The following is a 20,592-nucleotide window of genomic DNA, read 5'->3' as shown; positions in this document are numbered from 1 at the left end:
TTTCAAAAAAAGTTTGAAACCAGTGACATACAACCGTGGGCCCGACGTTGCAGTTGCGTTGCAGACTTCAGTTGCACGAGACCACGGGGGTTTTTGTGGTGTTAGGTGGTATTTTAACGGCCGTATAGTGTTTTTAGTGTTTAGAATTTCCTATCCGACTAGCTGTAGCTGCTACAAACAGCCTAGTACTAACATTCTTGCTCAAATAAGGGTGAACCCAATGCTCTCTCAGTACCCTTCGCTGTCTTCGGTATTGATTATAGCTAATAACGTCTTCTTCGTCTGAGTCTGACGTAGTAAGCGCATTTAAGGCCTTAAAACAACGTAAACTGCACTAAATTGACACTCCACTGATTACACAATAGACGCAACTGTAGTTGTAAAACAGTCACACCGTATGTGGGCAGAAGCTTTGTTTCAGTTGCAAACTGGTTTCAGACGTAACTGGTTTGCAACAGTTGTTGCTAACTTGGTATGTGGCTTTACCTAGATGAGTTATATTGATTGTTTTCTGTGAAATTAATCATCAACTGGTTTTTATACAAATAACACAGTTTTGATTCAACGATGTAACAGTGTAACACCCGTAACAGTTGTAACACCCCCCAATGAGCAAAAAAATTGTTGAAAATTGTCAAAAGTTGTATTACAATCTTTGTATAACAATTTTAAAATATTTTGATTTAAACTTCATATTACAACAATTTTAATATAAGATTGAAACAATTTTAAAATTGTTTAACAATCAGTTTTTTTGCTGTTAAAGAAATAAGTTTTAATACAAGTTGTAACTATTTTACAACAATTTTAACATTGTTAAACAATCAGTTTTTTTGCAGTTTGAAAAAATAAGTTTTAATACGAGTTGCAACTATTTTACAACTATTTTAAAATTGTTTTATTCTAAGTTTTTTTTTAATAAATAATTTTAAAATAATGTTTAAATTGTTTACAATACTATTTAACAATTGTTGAACTTAAAAAAAACAAGTTTCAACAATTTTGAAATCAATGATTATTTATGTTTAATCTTAATTAATGGGTTGTATCCCTTTTTTGGCAGTTTTTAAATTTGCTTGCATTTAATTTCTAGATAAATAGGTTTTAGTTTGATCAATCATGTTTAAATAACAGCCTATAATGTTTAAATTTTTTATTTGAAAATTAAATGAAGTAATTGGAAAAGCACCTATTAAAATACGTAAAAAATTATGTATATTGTACAGGTAAAGTGATGGCATTGTACATGGCGATTAAATAATTCTTCTTATAAAGAATTTTTTTAAATATAATACAATGCTTTATAATTTCGTAGTAGTTATTACATTATGAATATTGAATTACTTGAATAGGTCAATTCATAATGCATAAGTTATTGATTTTTGTGATAGGTTACCGATGACGTTAATTAATTGTGATAGTTGTGATATTAGATACAGTGATGGAACACCTGCATATAATAATAATAAAAATGCAAATATTTTTGTTGTTTTTTCAGTTATTTGAGAAAATGTTTAGTAGTTGAACAATTTAAGGGGGGCAGATGAATTAATCATATAACAATAATTATAATAACATCAGCAATGTTAATTAATTCATCTATATTCAAATACTGTGCCGGTATCCTCCTCAACTCCCAGAAAATCAATTCAACAACTTGATGCCCAAACATAATCATAGTATCAAAAATACACCCACCGCAGCAAACCTGCAGACTATGCGAATTTCCATTTGCCTGATTGGATTTAAACACTAAAATGTCTACTTAAAAATATAACATTTATTTCCTATTTAAATAGAATTAGTTTAACAAGTACTTAGGTTTGCTGCATCAGGGAGGGTAAAACTGTTTTTTTTTTATGTTAATAGTTAGTAAGAAATACAAACATTTTCCAAATTTGATCAAAATATGTTTATAAACAGGCAAACTACAACATTTTACTTGTTCTCCATAAGAATAACATGGGAATTTAAAATTTACACTATATTGGAATTTTCTCCATAATCATTAGGCGCATATAACACTTCAACATACTAAATTATTTGTTTTTTTACGCTCTACAAAATGGTTTGGAAAGAAATTGCTAAATTTTATGTTTTTTGGGTCAAAAATGGGAAAAACCTATTTTTACCCCATAAAACCCCCCGTAAACCCCCGTTCCCATAGTCCGATCATGCTGGTTCGTGAACTGGTTCAAGTTTATCCCGCCTTACACCTTCAAATTAAATTTTATCAAAATCGGACAAAAATTACTCAAGTTATCGTGTGGTTGGACATATATATATGTATATATATATATATATATATATATATATATATACATATATAAACATTTGAACAAATGGTGTTTTTGGCCTCTGGGGACATCAAAATGAAAAGTAAATCGGTCCCGGGCCTAGGTCTTACCATGAGACCTACGGTAATAGCTACTTCCCTATAGGGAAATTCACTAATATTAAGTATTGCAACCATTGCAACTATCGGCTCCTTTTTGACTGATTGAAAACATGTAATATCAACAACCACAGATAGCTCAAAGGTAAGGTAAGGTGTTCACAAACTGGAGGTCTCGGGTTCAAGACCCAGTGAGGGAAGATGATTTTGTGATTTTGATTCTAGTTTTTCTCAAAATTTGTTTTCATGAACTATTTAATCAAAATGCTCAACTGATATATACGGTATGCATTTCATACAAAATCTTTATTATTTTTGTTTATGTAGGATATGCCCATGGGATGAAATAGTTATTTGTGTAACTAGTGGTGAAAGTGGCACTTTGCTGCACACGAGAGCAATATTTACGGAATGATCTCGAGTGCAGCAAAGGCCTTTTTCACTCGTGTTACACATTATATTTTTCCTACAGTCACTATAAAGCATATAAATAATTAGTCTTTCAAACACTATACAACACGTTTTTAGGTTCAGCTGGCAACACAAATGGTGCCCTAGAGAAAGTAGTACTCGCGGTCTGTATCACTCCGCTATTTTTCCTCGGCAAGAAATGTGCTCCGCGTTTTGAGAATATAGTTCCGTATGTTTTTGTAATTTGAAGTGGTTTCCGCGCCAAAAAAAATGCTTTAAAGGTATTTTATTGTTTATTAAGATCGTAGGAATGTTTTAAAAACTTTTAAAAGAAAAGTCCAGAAAGTTCAGAAATACCGAAACTATAAACACGAAATGACAGGTTAAATCGTAGTTATAATAGTCAATCAGCTGCTCATAGTATTATTATCTTTAAGTGTTGCCAACCTATTTCCAAGCGTACACGGATTACGTGCATAATAGAACCACGCAGTTTTGTGTTGTTTCGTTGGAATCCTGATGTGCGGCAAAGTATAAACTGTACGACAAAGTATAAACCGTACGGCAAAGTATAAATATGCAGCAATTAGCAGCTTTCTGTACTATAAACAGTACAAGGAAGTTAACTTTGTCGGGTGACTGTAGGAAAACAATTTTTAACTTGTTGCAAAGTCAATTTTAAAATTGTTGTAAAACAGTTTTTAAATTGTTGTAAAATTGTTGCAATATAGTTGTAAAACAATTTTTGAACTATTTTAAAATTTGCTGGTTGTCAACTATACTCATATTAATAACAGTTTTATTATAAGTTTAAAATTGATATCAAAACAATTTTTTTCTCGTTTTTCTGCTACTTGGGCGCCGTAACAGTGTAACACCCGTAACATTCAGTGTAACACCCGTAACACAGGAAACTGTAATTATAAAACATTACCAAGACTAGAAAATTACAATGGGCATAGTCAAAGTATAACTTTGAGTATTGTTACTCCAAAACCTTTTTTAAAGAATCCAATTCACAGATATCATGGATTTCTCAGCCAGATATCATTTGCTAGGTCTATTAAAGGTAGCACGCTACTTTTAAAATTTATATCCCGAAAAATATCAAATAAACAGAAGTATAAGCATACTCGGCCTTATGTAATATGCGAGACATAAAAGTTTTGATATGATTTGAAATATATACTTTTACCATGTGTGTACTATTTTAATGTGCAAATGTAACACCTGTAACCAAAGAACTGCATCATATTGACGTATGCGTTTTGTTCCAGGTGCTCAGGCCAAAGGATGTCAAGAGGGGTAGGCCAAGAAAAAAATAGGTAAGTCCACTCTCAGAGCCGGTTCTAGACATTTTTCTAATGTAGCCTAAGTGAACAACATTCCGGCACCGGCACCCGACCCTAAAAGGTTTACAATCTACAAATTGACAAAATAGGGGTCCATCCTTATGTTTTCCACCATAACCCCCTTATGTTGTTTTTTTTTTTTAATACATCACAATACGCCTAAGGAGTGCTTCTGCACGCAGGCAGGTACAGTAAATTGTCAAAATATACATTGTGTACTATTAGGTTATTAGCAAAGTTTACAAATAAGTTAGGCCTATGTCTACTACAATCAGACTGATAAAAAATCCTCAATTCTGTAAAAACAATTGTCTAACAGGTAAGACAGTAAGTGTAACCGGAACTTTTTAAATGATTCCTCCTCTCTAAGTGATAGAGGAAGCTTATTATACAGTTTGAGACCCATATAAAAAGTACTCTTTTCATAAGCAGCAGATTTATGTATGGGGTACTGCAACACAGAGCTCAAGGGCCTAAAGCTGTATTGGGAGTTAGTTCTTTTTTCTTCATAAATAGAAAAATGTTTTTTGACAAAGATTAAAGTGTTCAATATATACAAAGAGGGCACATGTAAAATCTTCATTCTTTTAAACAAATTTCTACAAGATGTTCTTGGATTAACTTGTGCAATAACTCTTATAATTCTCTTTTGTATTTTAAATATTTTTTTACTATCAGTGGCATTTCCCCAGAACTCAATACCATAGCCAATGTTAGAGTGCACATATGCAAAGTATACCATTATCTGAGTTTTTCATCTATTAATTTTGAAAGCACTAAAGTAACGTGAAATGCTGTATTAAGCTTTGATTCCAATTGATTTATATGATCAGACCATGTTAGAGTTGAGTCTAATTTTATTCCTAAAAGGTTGCAAGATTGAATTTTACTTAATGTGCCTTCTAACGGGTTATAGTCAATCCGTCTACTTTTTATGCTATTAGAATGGAAGTTCACACAATATGTTTTATTTCTGTTAAGTTTAAGATTATTGGCCAGAAACCATTCAGTCATAAGATCAAAATCATTGTTAATTTCAATTTTTAATATGTCAGGGTTTTTATTTTTTAATACTGCAGTGGTATCATCAGCATACATTACCAATTTTGACTTAAGATTTTGTTTCAAGAGGTCATCAACATAAATAAGAAACAACAACGGACCCATTATTGAACCCTGGGGAACACCTTCAGTGAAATTTTTGAAGCTTGAATAGTTAGAGTAATTCAGTTGAACTTTTTGTTTTCTACCCAACAAGTAGGACTGCACCAAATCATAAGCTTTTCGTCTAATTCCATAAAACTTAAGATTGTGCAATAAAATATTGTATTTGACACAGTCAAATGCCCTTGACAAATCACAGAAGGTGCCAATGGCATACTGTGATCCATCAACGGCACTTGCTATGTAATTTGAGACCTCAAAGAGAGCATCTGATGTGTTACAACCCTTTTTAAATCCAAACTGATTACTACAAGGAATGTTGATGGTTTCAAGATATGATACTAGTCTATTACAGATTAATTTTTCATAAACCTTGGAGAAAACTGGAGACCAGTTTTCTGGAGACCAGGTTCTGGACCTTGGAGACCCTTAAAATCCAGACTAAGACGCTCGAACGGTGATGTTGCTTTTATTAATTTTCCATCATGTTTGAAGAATCTTGGTTTTACTTCAGAACATACCTTACAGGAAGCAGTCATTCTTCTTACCTCATCAAGGGAGTATGGTAAATTTTTGCTTATGATCCAATGATACATACGAGTTTCACCAGGATGACACATTCTTTCATGATATTGATGAAGTCTGTTCATTTTGTCGCTCATGGAGCACACTCGTGATAGAGAGTCAGCAGCTACATTCAGTTTACCAGGTCTATAAACAATATCATAACTATAGCTCGATAGTTGTAGTCTCCACCTCATGATTTTGTCATTCTTAATTTTCCCCGATATCTTAGAGTTGAACATGAAAGAGACAGACTTCTGGTCTGTTATTAGTTTGAAATGTCTGCCTAGCAAATAGTGTCTCCATTTTATTACTGACTCCACGATTGCATATGCTTCCTTTTCGACCGAACTGTGCTTTAGTTCACTATGAGACAGAGCTCTTGAGAAAAAGGCTACAGGTTTTCCTTCCTGGGTCAGTGTTGCTGCTATTACAGTGTCAGATGCATCAGTCTCAACAGTGAAGGGTAGATCAGGATTTATGGGACTCATTGAGGCATTTTCAATCTCTTGTTTCAGTTCATTAAATGCATTTATAGCCGTCGGGGATAAAGGGAAAGAGCTGGTTGTCAGAACTTTAATCTTTTCAGAAAATCGTGGGACATATCTTGAGAAATGGGAAAACATTCCTACTGCCCTTCTTAGGGATGATGCGTTTGTGGGCAAGGGGAAGTTCTTTAGAGGTAAAAGTCGATCAGAATCTGGCTTAATGGTTTTGTTGCTTATTGTATATCCAAGGAGACTAATAGATTTCATTGAAAAAGAATATTTATTTTCATTAATAGTCAAGTTATACTTACTAGCAGCGTTCATCAGCCTTTTTAGGTTCCTATCATGCTCCTCTTGGGTTTTACCACATACTGTTATGTCATCTAAATAAGCAAAGGTGTCATTAAGATTTTCTGCCCTAATTATGCCATCAATAACTCTCTGGAATGCAGCAACTCCATTTGTCACCCCAAAAGGAATTCTGGTAAATTGATACAGCTGATCACATGCTTCAAAAGCTGTAAAAGGCTTATCTTCAGCCTTGATCAGTATTTGATGGCAAGCGCTTTTTAAATCAATGGCACTAAACACTTCATAGTTAGCAACTTTATTGACAATTTCTTCAAGATTTGGGATTGGATAAGCATCGATACTTGTAAATCTGTTTATAGTGTTAGAGTAGTCTATTACCATACGCTTCTTATGGTTTTCGGAGCTGGTAACAAAAGCTTGAGCTCTCCATGGAGATATACTTGGTTCTATTACCCCTTCATGCAACAGTGAGCGAATTTCTTCTGAAATAAACTGATAATCTGTTACTGTATGACGGTGAGATTTCACAGAAATAGGATGACAATCATTTGAAATATGCTCAAATAGTGAAGCTTATGGTACATTTGCAGCAGCTACAGATACTATAGCAAGAGGAGATTCGGGTCCGCCTAATGTGAGTTCTAATTTAGATTGACGACTGAGTAAATCATGACCTATAATCAAATCACAACAGAGGTTGGGTAAAATGCACAAAATCACATTATTGTATGAGTTACCAAGAATCTTCAAATTAACTTTGCATTCACCTTTAGTTTGAGAAGTTAACTCAGAAGCCGCCATTGATACTTGACTGATTTTAGAAGGATAGGTTTTCATTTTCAGCTGATTTACTAAGTCACTACTTAGGAAACTAGTGGTACTACCAGTGTCAATTAGGGCTTGAGCTGCTTTACCATTCACATTAACTGGGACAATAGCTTTTGAAAGACCTAGGGGATAACTTGAGGAACAACTTATGTGGCTTATGACTGATGAAGTTGTATGTTTAATTTTTGAGTTTTGACCAAAACTTGATTTATCTATTTGAGAGGAAGACTTACATACCTTAACAAAGTGACCCTTTTTACCACAACCTTTACAGTAAGAATTTCTTGCGGGACATTCATTTCTTGGATGTCTATTGAATCCACAGAAGAAACATCTATTATTACTCCCAGAAGTAGCAGCTATGGTTGGATTATTTGTATCATCGTCTTGAACGATTGAGTTTTCTTTTTTTTAAACTGAATTGAGATTTGAGCTGGGTTGATATAGGAGGGCTTGTTGTTGTGCACTTTCCAAACAACGGGCCTGTTCATAAGCATCTTGAAGAGGCAGCTTAAAGTTCTCTAGCAGTCTCTGGGGAATGTGTGGAGCAATCAGACCATTTACAAATGCATCTCTAATGCAGTCATCTCTATTTTCTGCTGCAGAAGTAGCTTTAAAATTGCAGTGTTTGCTGAGTATCTTTAAAGCTTCTAGATATTGGTCAACTGATTCTTCTGGTTGTTGCTGACGAGTAGATAACTTATGGCGAGCAAATACTTCGTTTACTGGCTTACAATATAAATTTTGAAGATTACCAATTGCATCTTTAAAATTAAAACATTCACTGATATAAGTATATACTAAAGGCACCACGTACTTGATGATAAGTTTCAATTTCTCAGATTCATTTGCTTCTGTCACTTCAGTAAAATTTGTAAATGTCCTGAGCCAATGATCCCATTCCATTTCTGCTGTTGAAGAGTTTGGATCTATTGAAAGTTTTTCTGGAGCAAATTGTTTTTCCATGATTGAAGATACTGTGTTAAATAAATTGTTGAAGAATAAAGATTGTTTGCCTTGAATGAGTAGGCTTTATTAAACACAATTCAAGTAATGGAATTCATAAGTAAGAGTTAAATCTAGAGAATTAAATAATGATTACAAACATTCAACATAAACAAATAAAATAACAATGTTCAACAACAGCTGGGAATATTTTATATCACACTCAGGACACGAAATGTGGTTGCGGTGCTGTTTCTTTGCGTGTTACTAGCAATATTATTTTCGTGTTTTGAATAATAGTCATGCCAAAGAAACTGAGATTTGGACAGAGACAAATTGGCAACCGAAGTAGAAAGTTTCAAATATCATGGTTTGAATTTAGTACCAAATATCCAAACAGCCAATTCAATTGATATACTGAGATGTTTGTGTGTGAACAATATGGAGGATGTATATCCAAACATATTGCCTTACGAATATTCCTGACAATTCCAGTTCCAGTGGCTTCGAATGAAAGAAGCTTTAGCAAACTTAAAATAATAACAAAAATATTTACTGAATTTGACAGTGCAACAGAGGCTGACAAACTAAAGAATAATTAATTATGAAAACTCATTTTAAGTAACTCAATTAAAATATTTATTTACAAAAAAATAATAATGTAAACAAGCCAAATAGCAGATGATTCATAACTTTTATAACTCAGCTGATAACAATAATCCTACATTTCTCCCCACCCAATTTAGGCTGAGTTTCCGAAACTATGTTCATTATCTTCAGGTTCCGTTTGCATTTTCCATTGAGGTGGATCAGTTGCACCTTCTCTTGCTCTCAGCTGGTCAGCGTGTTTTCTCTTTACTTCTCCCCCAACTAAAACTGTGTATGAGAGCTCTCCTGTCCTTTCTTGTACTGTTCCTGGTCTCCCTTCTTCGTTTCATTTTGAACCCACACTTCTTGTTTGGCAGAAAACTCCTTTTGTTTGGATTTTAAGTCGTGGTAGTACTTCTGTCGCCACACTTGATTTTCTATTCTCTCTCTGCTATTACACCTCCACCTATCCAAAGCTGTTGGTATTCTTCTACCATAGAAAAGGACTGATGGGGGTTGTCCTGTCGTCTTTTGTAGGGTGTTTCGATAAGCAAGCAACACTTGTAAAAGTGTAAGTGATGAGCTGAGACCTTCTTGTTTGCAAGCACTGTATCGACTCTTGAAGGTTCTAATAATCCTCTCTACTAAACCATTGGTTTTTGGATGATACGGCGCCGATGTGACATGGCATATGTTATTGTTCTTACAAAAAGTCTTGAACTCATGGGACGTGAAGGGGGTGCCATTATCGGATACAATTTTTTTAGGAATACCATACCTCGAAAACCAAGTCCTTAATCTATTTACAAGAGCAGCAGTTGTAGTACGGTCCATAACTTCGATCTCAACCCATTTTGAGTAAGCATCGATTCCTACTAACCAGAATCGGTTGTCGAATGGGCCAGCAAAGTCGAGATGAATTCGCTCCCAAGGGTCACTTGGCACATTCCAAGGATATAGAGGTACTCCTGTGTCAAATGAGTGGTACTCTGGAAAGGATGGCATCTACGGACATACATCTCAACACCCTTATTCAGATTAGGCCACCAAACATAATACCTTGATAGGGATCTCATAGCCTCTATACCAGGATGTCCTTTGTGGAGTTCTTTCAATACATTTTCTCTCAAAATCTGTGGCACCACAATTCTTCCTAATCGCATGATTATACCGTTTTCTGATGTCAGCTCTTCTCTCTTATTCCAATATGGTTTCATGGATGGTGGCAAGTTTCCTGTATCTTTTGGCCAACCATGTTCCAAGTAGTCTATAAGTTTCTTCATATTTGGGTCTTTCTTATACTCCAGTACAAGTTCATGATTTGGATAAACTACGTCAATTTTCTCCTGAACCAATGCTCGAATCTCTCTCTCATCTGGATCTAATACTTCTTGTGTCTTGAGTGAAAACCTAGAAAAAAAAATCAGCCAAACAATTATCCTGTCCTTTTATGTACTGGATCTCAAAATCATACTCCATTAAACAAAGCCCAACGAACCAAACGGTTGTTTACTACTTTGGTAAGATCTCGATGCATTCCGAATATTCTTTCAAGTGGCTTGTGGTCCGTCCTCACCTTGAAATGTCTCCCACTGAGGTATTGCCTAAACTTCTTCACTGCGAAAACTAACGCCGTTGCTTCCTTGTCAACTGTAGCATACCTTTTTTCTGCTTCCGTTAGTGTCCTCGAAGCGTATTTGACTGGCCTTTCCGTTCCATCCGGCATCAAATGTAACAGCACTGCACCAACCCCTTGTTCACAAGCATCACATCTATTCTATATATAATTCAGTTTTAAAAATCTTTGTACAACTAAATCTAGAGTTCTACTGGACCGATTTTATTAATTAATGGGTCGTTGGAAAGCTTAAGTCGTGTAGATTTGCAAATAATTATGAAAGTTTGCTTTTGTTATGATTTATGGTGAAAAATTAAAAAAAAAACTGTTTTCCATAAGAAATACATTGAAAACTGTGTTTTTCACACTTTTTATTTGGGTGCGACTTTTTGCGGTCTTTTTTAGTGTTTCCAAGAAGTGTATGGTATCAATTTGTAGGCAATTTTATTCTCTTTCAGAATATCACCTTCCACTTTAGTCGATTTCCTCACCATTTAAAAGTTATTTGCAAAAAAGCTAAGCAACCTCTGAATTTATAGTAATGAGAAAATACAGAGTTAGGGATATTTTTGTTAAACTTTGTACAACTAAATCTAGACTTCTACTGGACCGATTTTGTTAATTAATGGGTCATTGGAAAGCCCAAGTCATGTAGATTTGCAAATAATTATGAAAGTGTGATTTTATTAAATCTTTGTGGTAAAAAAGTAAAAATAACAAAAATACATTAAAAACTGCTTTTTTCAAGTTTCTGTTTTCAAGTTTCTATTTGTAGCCAGCTTTTGGCTGCCTTTATTAAGCATTTTCAAGAAATGCATAGTAGTTGTTTGTAGTAAATTTTATTCTCTTTCAGAATATCCCATCCACGTTGGTCGATTTACCCACCATTTAAAAGTTATAGGCAACAATCTAAGTGATCTCCAAAATTATTGTAGTGAGAAAATACTGAATTAGATATATTTTTGTTAAACTTTGTACAACTAAATCTAGACTTCTACTGGACCGATTTTGTTACTTAATAGGTCGTTGGAAAGCCTAATTTGTGTAGATTTGCAAATAATTATGAAAGTTTGATTTTATTACATATTTCAGGTAAAACAATAAAAATAAACAATATTACATTTAAAACGCCTTTTTTTCCAAGTTTATATTTCCAAGTTTATATTTGTAGACAACTTTAGGCTGGGTTTATTGAGTATTTTCAAAAAATGCATAATAGTAATTTGTAGAAAATTTTATTTTCTTTCAGAATATCACCTTCCACTTTGGTTGATTTCCTCACCGTTTCAAAGTTATTTGCAAAAACGTTAAGCAACCTCCCAATTTATAGTGGTGAGAAAATACTGAATTAGAGATGTTGTTGTTAAACTTTATACAATTAAATCTCCAGTTCTACTGAACCGATTTTATTAATTAATAGGTCATTGGAAAGCCTAATTTGTGTAGATTTGCAAATAATCATAAAAGTTTGATTTTTTTAAGATTTATAAGGTGAAACCCGTCATAGTCGACAGTTACTGTTGAGGTTGCAAGCAAGATCGTTTGACTACAAATCAATGATAAATAACTACATTTTTTGAGCAATTTGTGTTGTACGTCATTTTTTAGCTGTGTGCTTTGGGTACGTCCGATCTTAATAATCAATAAATCAAATGAAAGCTGGTATTTCACAGAAGGTTCTTAGGTCAAAACAAATAAAATAACGTAATTAGAATTAAGTAACTATATCTAAAACTAAATTCCATATCCAAGATATAATCAAATTTATATTTTCTGATTGAGCGATACAGTATCTTAAACTTAACTGTTTAAAACTATCAATATCTCAAGTGAAAGCCCATGAAGTATTTTAAGACCAAGACATAAAATAACTTAAATAAAAATAGAGTTACGTATCATTGATTGCAGATAAGTACTAAAACGATTGTAATTATTGTAGATTCATGATTCAGCAGTGTGTTTTAGGTAGTCCGATCTTAATAATCAATAGCTCAAATGAAAGCTGGTATTTCACTAAAGGTTTTTAGACCAAAACATATAGGGTAATGTAATTAGAACTGCTAGAATACAACTTTAATGAAGTGAAAAATAAAAAAAATCTAATTTAAATTCTTTCAAAATATACGTAAAAAATGAATACTGATGCTTAATGGCAAATCTGTGGTACGTCCATACCTTTAGTTTAAGGCTAAAATTATGAAAATCGCTTGGGTAAATGAGCTAACCCGACTCGGAAAAGAAAAACCAATAATTTTTATAGATGGCAATAATTGGTTTACCATTATGAATAATCTAACTATCTAATGTTATGTACTTAATATGGACCATTAATATTAGTGAGTAAAGTGGTGTATGGATTTCATAACCATTACTTTACTAGAGACCGTTGTATTTAACCACAACGGGCACTGTTGCTAGTTCAACAATAATCGGCTTTGATATTAAGGCTTGTGCCTTATATAAAAATACTAACACAAAATAAGTTAATTAAAAGAAGAGATTATAACATTGAAACACTTTTGTATTAAGAAAGAACTACAATCAAAATCAAATATAACATTTACAAACAGTCCAAACAGTCAGCTGATCATATGATAATTTTTACATTCAAAGTACAGTTGAGACAGTAAGTAGCAGATTCATATTAATGGCAAAACTATGTAGCCACATACTCCCCTCCCAGTGTCAACGAGGAACGTAACGATGCGGGGGATGAACACTACGACCTGATCTTGTAAAAATCAGTGTTTTTTGTAGGTCAACATCTTCATTTCTGTCCTTGGTCTTGTCTACTTGAGTTTCTCTAGATTGTATGTAATTTTTTTTGCGTTAATGGTCGTATCATTCATAGAATCTTGAAGGAGGAATGCCGGTTTGAGTCGGTCAATAGAAATCGACGTAGGTCCTCGTGGAGTAAGAATATTAAACCACTTGTCAGATCGCGAAACCACTTGGTAAGGGCCATCATAGACAGCTTGCAACGGTCTTCGGGATGAATCATGACGAACAAAAACATGGTTGGATGTTCTTAATTCTGGATGAACAAAGACTTTCTTAGAAGAATGGTATTTGGCTTCTATTGGTTTGAGATCATTAATTTTTCTTTTCAGATTGTACACTAAATCAGGAACATTTGTTGAGGTATCTTCTGTGGTTTGAAAAAGATTGCATGGTAGTCTGATGGACTGACCTAGTGTCATTTCTGCAGCAGTAACATTGTGTTCTGGAATAATATAAGATCTTAGTCCCAGTAGAACCATTGGTAACGTCTGTGTCCAGTTAGATGTAAGTTGAGCCGTTAATGCAGATTTCAGATGTCGGTGCCATCTCTCGATCTTTCCATTAGCTTCAGGGTGATACGCTGTAGTTTTATTGTGATGGATACCGAGATGTTTTGTTAATTCCTGAAATAAATTGCAGTCAAATTGTCTTCCTCTATCTGTAGTAATGTTTTGAGGAACTCCAAATCTAGCAATCCAGGTCTGTTCCAGCAGTAATATCCTTGATAGGAGTTGCCTCGACCCATCGTGTAAAGCGGTCTAAGATAGTTAGCAAGTACGTAAATCCTTGAGAAGGTGGCAAGGGTCCAACTATGTCCACATTAATGTGAGAAAAACGTCCATTAATGTTGTTGTAAGCTCCAATCTCAGTAGTAGTATGTTTCCAAACCTTTGATTTTTGGCAAGCTACACATGCTTTGGCCCAAAGTCTGACATCTTTATTCATGGAAGGCCAAACAAAACGTTGTTTAATAAGGTCCAGAGATCCTTTGATTCCAGGATGTGCCAGGTTGTGAAGGGAGTCAAATAACTGCTTTCTGAACTGCTGAGGAATAAATGGTCGTAGTCTTCCAGTACTGGTGTCACAACACAACTCTGAGCCATTAGGAAGTAAAATATTTTTGAATATCAATGAAGTTGTGTTTGAGGATTTCAGGTTTTTAAGTTCAGCATCTTGAGATCGAGTTTGAGAAATTTGTTCAAATGATACAGATGAAGGTAGGTCAATAGCACTTATTCTCGACATGAAATCAGCAGGAATGTTTTGTTTTCCTGGTAGATACCTTATGTCGGTAGTGAACTGTCCAATGAAGTCTAGATGACGCAATTGCCTTGGACTAGATGTATCAGAGGGTTTATTGAAGGCAAAAGATAGAGGTTTGTGATCTGTATATATAACAAAACTTCGCCCTTCAAGGAGATAACGGAAGTGCTTCACAGATAGGTATGCAGCCAGGAGTTCCCTGTCATAGGTACTGTATTTTTTTTGAGTTGTTGTAAGGGATTTAGAGAAAAACCCAAGAGGTTCAAAGTTTCCATTACAAATCTGGTGGAGAGACGAACCTATAGCGAAGTTCGATGCATCGACCATGAGAGCCAAAGGAGCATCAGGAGATGGGTGTGCTAGAAGTTTGGCATTGACTAGCTGACCCTTTGCATCCTCAAAAGCTTTCTTAGATTCTGAGGTCCAACTTATTTTTCGTTTATCAGATTTATGTGTACCCTTACACAAATCAAATAGTTGTTGCTGAATAGCAGCTGCGTTAGGAAGTGAACTTCTGTAAAAGTTTATAAGTCCAAGGAATCTACGAAGCTCAAGAATGGTTTCAGGAAGTTTGCAACTAACAATAGCTTCAACTTTATCAGGAAGAGGAGAAATTCCTTGTTTAGAAACTGTGTAACCAAGAAAAGAGATCTCAGCCACGCCAAATACGCTCTTTGACGTATTAATATTAATGTGATGCTTATTAAGTCTATCAAAAACAGTTTGCAAGTGATTAATATGTTCATCTTCTGAGGAGGATGCTACCAGGATATCATCTAAGTAACAAAAGGTAAACTCTAGATCATTCAAAACAGAATTAATATATCTCTGGAAAGTTTGTGCAGCATTCCTTAATCCAAATGGCATTTTTAGAAATTCAAATAATCCAAAAGGCGTTATGACAGCAGTTTTTGGAATGTCATCAGGAGCTACTGGAATGTGATGAAAAGCCGGAACAAGATCAATTTTGGAAAATATAGCTTTTCCATTTAACTGGCTGTTAAAATCATGCAAATAAGGTATAGGATATCTATCAGGAACTGTTTTTGCATTTAGGGCACGGTAATCCCCGCAAGGTCTCCATGTACCATCAGTTTTAGGAACTAAATGAAGTGGACTGGACCAACAGCTTTTTGAAGGCCTGCAAATGCCTAACTCAACCATCTTGTGAAACTCCTTTTTAGCTACCGCAAGTTTTTCTGGAGGTAAACGTCTAGCTCTAAAGTTCACTGGCTGACCTGTTGTCTGAATTGAGTGAAAAACTGTGTCCTGTGAAACTTGAAAATTTGGATTTTCTTTCAGTAAATTAGGATATTGGTTGATAAGTTTTGAGTATTTACCTTCTGGGTCAAGAACCAATACAGATTGTTGAGTTGAAAGTTTTTGAATTCCAATTACAGATAATTGAGTCCTGTTATCGATTAGTCTTTTATTTTTTATATCAACAAGTAAACCATAATGTGATAAAAAGTCTGCGCCAATTATGGGTTGGGTTACGTCTGCAACTATGAAAGACCAGGCAAACTTTCTTTTCAAGCCTAGATCAAGTTTTATGTCTTGTTTACCGTACGTTTTGATAACAGAACCATTGGCAGCATATAATTTTCTATTACTTACAGCACATTTGTCTTTGTTTGTGAGAGGCAAAACAGATATGTCTGCTCCAGAATCCACGAGAAACTTACGACCACAGGGTAAGTTAGTTACAAATAAGCGGCGAGATTGAAAGCCCCTGTCATCATGAGCCGCATTTAGTGACGGGGCAGGAAGTTTTCCTGTTGTGCATTCTTTTTTGGTGTGAACAAACAAGGTTGAACACATTTTTTAGCATTTTCACCAAATTTGTTATGATACCAGCAAATTTCACCTTGATAATTTCTCTCTTTAGGGTAGTACTTGTTCTTATGTTTGGCTGGAAAGTTGTGTTTACTTAACTTAAGAAGTCCATCAATAGACTGAGTTAGTTCACTGACTTGTTTTTCTAAGTTGACAATCCGATCACTAGATTGCGCTACATCTCCATGAGCACAAACGTAGTTGTCGATAGCTGATAGTTCAGCTATTTGGTCACCTAATTTAGCTAATACATCAAGAGAATTTGTTTGAGAAGCAGCTAGAGCAGTACGAATGTAATTAGGTAGACGTTGTAGAAAAATAACTTTCAAAAAACTATCAGTTACCTGTGTGCCTGCTAAGGTTCTCATTTCACGAAGAAGAGTTGTCGGCTTCTTATCTCCGAGAAAAACTTCTGTTGTCAGTTGTTTTAGTTTGGCATTTTCTGAAATTTCATATTCTGAGCAGAGCCTTTCCTTTAAGTCAGAGTAGGGAGTTTGGGACAAAGGTTTGGTAATAAAATCTGAAAGGTGACTTGCAACTTCATTGTCCAGTGAGCTCATTACATAATTGTATTTAGTTCTTTCATTTGAAATTCCATGAAGAGAAAACTGACATTCGATTTGATGAAACCAAAGTGAAACATTTTTTGTCCAAAATGGTGGAATTTTCACTTGAATTGGTGAGATTTGTGAAGCCTCTGGTGTACCAGGAGTTGGAGAAGATTCTTTATTATTCATTGTGGTCTAATTGAATTAATGGCAGTAAAAAGTACAATAAGGGGTCACCAAATAAGGCTTGTGCCTTATATAAAAATACTAACACAAAATAAGTTAATTAAAAGAAGAGATTATAACATTGAAACACTTTTGTATTAAGAAAGAACTACAATCAAAATCAAATATAACATTTACAAACAGTCCAAACAGTCAGCTGATCATATGATAATTTTTACATTCAAAGTACAGTTGAGACAGTAAGTAGCAGATTCATATTAATGGCAAAACTATGTAGCCACAATATGTCGTATGGAACTAATGTCTTCTCTAATGACAGAATATTCTTTAACTTTTCGAACGTCATTTGTTCGGTGTCAGTGGATTTCCATTTAGTCTTCGTACCAGTCAGCTTGTGCAAGTTCGAAGCGATCGCATGAAGATTAGGTATGTACCTTTCGTAAAAATTTAGTGCTCCTAGAAAAGCTCGTAATTCTTTCACGTTTCTTGGTCTTGGTGCGTGTCTTATGGTTTCAACTTTGTCTTCGGAGGGATGAATACCATTTCCATCTATTGTATGACCCAAATACTTTACAGACTTCTGAAAGAACTTACATTTTGACAGTTTTGATCTTATTCCACTTGATTCTAGTCGCCTCAAAACTTCTCTAAGAGTGGTTATATGGGTAGTATTATCCTTACTAGAAATGATTATATCATCAAGTAGAACTCCGACATTAAGTCATTTTAGTAAACTTTCCATGTACCTTTTGAAATTTAGCCGGACTAGAGGAAAGCCCAAAAGGCAACCTCTTGTAGCGAAAGTAACCTACATGAGCTGCTATTGTAAGTTACTTTTGTGACTCTGGGTGTACTTTCATTTGCAAGTACGCGTCTCGAAGATCTATGACTGAAAATATCTTTCCATCAGTTAATTTGGAAGTCAAGTCATCAAAGGTTGGCAGGAGGTGTCTTTCCGGGACGATGTTTGGATTCAAGGTTGTACGAAAATCGCCACAGATCCTGACTCTACCTCCGCCCTTGTCTACGTTAACTGTTGGGGTACTCCATTCTATCGGTGTTTCGGAAGGGTCCACTGCTTCCAAAACTCCTTCCTGTACTAATCTCTGTAATTCTCGCTCCACTGCCTCCCTTAAGGGGAATGGAACTCGTCGTGCCCCGTAAGATACAGGTTTTGTTCCACTTTTTAGATGGAAAACTTCATTAGAGTCATATATCGTTCCTAGCTCATCACGAAAGAGTTCGGAAAACTCCTGAGTTAATGCCTCAACTTCTTTTTTTGCAACTCTTTTCTATAACTTTCTTCCTTCTTACCTGTCTCTTTACTATTTGTCTTTCCATTGTCAATACGTCTAACCCTTACTTCCCTAGGCAAATTAAGATTGAAAGCTACACTCCATGGCATCCCAAATAATGGAACATCATCTTCTAGTAATACAATAACAGGTAATCGCTTAGTGCGATTACGTAAAGTAACGTTGACAAAAGCCTTACCCATGACTTCTAGCTTATTTTTCCCATAGCCAGTGATGACATCAGACTTTTTGAGAGTTTCGCCACTTGAATTTATCTTATCCCAAAGAGACAAACTTATAGCACTTACCCGAGCCCCGGAATCAAACTCCATTCTAACACCCGTTCAATTCTACATCTATTGTAGCTCTGGGAACCTTACTCTTGACTGATCTGATTTGTGTTCCGCTAACATCAATATCAGAACTATACTCATCATCGTAATTTTGATCACAAGAATCATCTACTTTTCTCAAATTACCATCTGTTCTCTTGACAAAATAATTTTTACTTTTGCACATTCTTGCGAAGTGGCCTCTCTTTGAACATTTCTTGCACACAGCAGAAATAGCAGGACACCTATCTTCACTAGGGTCATGCGCAAACCCACATCTATAACATCTAATGAAACCAGTCGATTTAGTACCTCTGGTTTCCTCTTTTCCTTACTGTCACTTAGTTTGAAAATCTCATTTTTACATAAATGTTTGGAAACTTCTTCTCTCGCGCGTTCCATAGATTGAGCTAACTCTAGTACTACTGTTGACTTAACACGCTCACCTCGGTTATCAACTCCCTCGGGCCATCTTTGTCTGACTTCAACTTCAAATTCTGAACAGTTGCTTCCTACTGCAAATCTATCTCGTACTCGTTCATCTAAGCTATCTCCATATTCACAACTTCTATCTAAAGACTTCAATCTGTTATAAAACAAAATAAATGTCTCACCATCTTTTCTTATAGCTCTTTCAAACTCAAACCTTGTTGCAAAAAGTGTCCTTGTAGGCTTGAACAACCGGTTGGCTTCCTCTTTGACTTCGTCATAGGTGCATTCCTCCCAGGCCCTTGGATACATCTGGTCCAACAGTGCCCTGAGGTGCTCCTCTCCGATATTTGCCAATAGAAGATCTCGCCGAGCCGCTTGTTCTTCTGTGTCAGCACTACCCAGTCCCTTAACTCTGCAGGTCAACTCAAAACGAGCTATGTAGTCTTCCCACAATTGTTCACTATTATACTTGTAATGGGCAAATTTTATGAGGGGGGTTAGTTTTAATTATTTTAAGGCCGCGAAGGTTTGAGCGCGCTCGACAACAATGTCAAACATGTCCACGGCAAGTCAAGTCTCCTAGTTCGTGACTTGGCCGCTACGACCTCGGGGCGCTAACGTAGCGGTAGTGGGGATAGGCGCTGAGACCGGTGGACATGGGACATTTCTTGAAGCAGAAGCAGTCGATGGCGAGCGCTTGTTCGCCAAACACCCTCCCTCTAGAACGTACAGCGGACCTGCGGCGAGAATAGGTCGTGGATTCGACTCGCAACGTGCGAGACAACATAATATCGATAATAATAAATCGAGCGAAGTATCGTCAGACGTAAGTACTGTGGTATACCCTTACGTTAAATATAATCTTATTTTCCCCGTTTTACTTTGGCGAGTCAAAGTTAATATTATTTACGATCATCTTAGTTGTAAGAGATTAGCGTATTGTATTTCTCAGGCAGGCACTGCGAGTGCGGTGCCGCAGTAGCCTACACTTTTTAGTTTATTTATCGAAAGTGGTTTTATTTTATTTTATCTAAAAGTATTTTATTTAGATATATTTCAAAGCCAAGAAGTTCATTGGCATATTAGCGCTGACTCATTTCATTTCGTTATTTTATTATTGTGTGTGACGACATTTTATTTCACTACGAGAGTTTTAATTTTAGTTTTTATTCGAGAAGCGATACATTTTGTTAGACCTGGAAGCTGGTCACGTATTTTAGTTCTCATAGAAGTATCGTATTTAGTGCCGATATA

At 35.3% G+C, this 20,592-nt stretch overlaps 2 protein-coding genes across 2 annotated transcripts; both read right to left on the bottom strand.

Annotated features, from left to right (window-relative positions):
- Nucleotides 1-7,925: 7,925 nt before the first annotated feature.
- LOC128982154 (uncharacterized) lies at nt 7,926-8,480 on the bottom strand. Its single transcript, XM_054401212.1, has one exon. It carries the CDS (start codon nt 8,478-8,480, stop codon nt 7,926-7,928), a length of 555 nt encoding a protein of 184 aa, XP_054257187.1.
- Nucleotides 8,481-9,329: 849 nt separating this feature from the next.
- LOC128982153 (uncharacterized protein K02A2.6-like) lies at nt 9,330-10,052 on the bottom strand. Its single transcript, XM_054401211.1, has one exon. It carries the CDS (start codon nt 10,050-10,052, stop codon nt 9,330-9,332), a length of 723 nt encoding a protein of 240 aa, XP_054257186.1.
- Between the last annotated feature and the right edge of the window lie 10,540 nt (nt 10,053-20,592).

This window comes from Macrosteles quadrilineatus, unplaced genomic scaffold (assembly GCF_028750875.1).
Source record: "Macrosteles quadrilineatus isolate MER2022 unplaced genomic scaffold, UCM_ALF_1.0 Scaffold_140__1_contigs__length_277083, whole genome shotgun sequence".
Taxonomy (NCBI): domain Eukaryota; kingdom Metazoa; phylum Arthropoda; class Insecta; order Hemiptera; family Cicadellidae; genus Macrosteles; species Macrosteles quadrilineatus.
Note: the sequence above shows the minus strand (reverse complement) of the source record. Positions and strands in the feature narration are given on the sequence as shown.

Excerpts from the sequence above, each read along its gene's own strand:
- LOC128982154 (XM_054401212.1), bottom strand. The coding sequence starts at position 8,480 with ATGGAAAAACAATTTGCTCCAGAAAAACTTTCAATAGATCCAAACTCT.
- LOC128982153 (XM_054401211.1), bottom strand. The coding sequence starts at position 10,052 with ATGCCATCCTTTCCAGAGTACCACTCATTTGACACAGGAGTACCTCTA.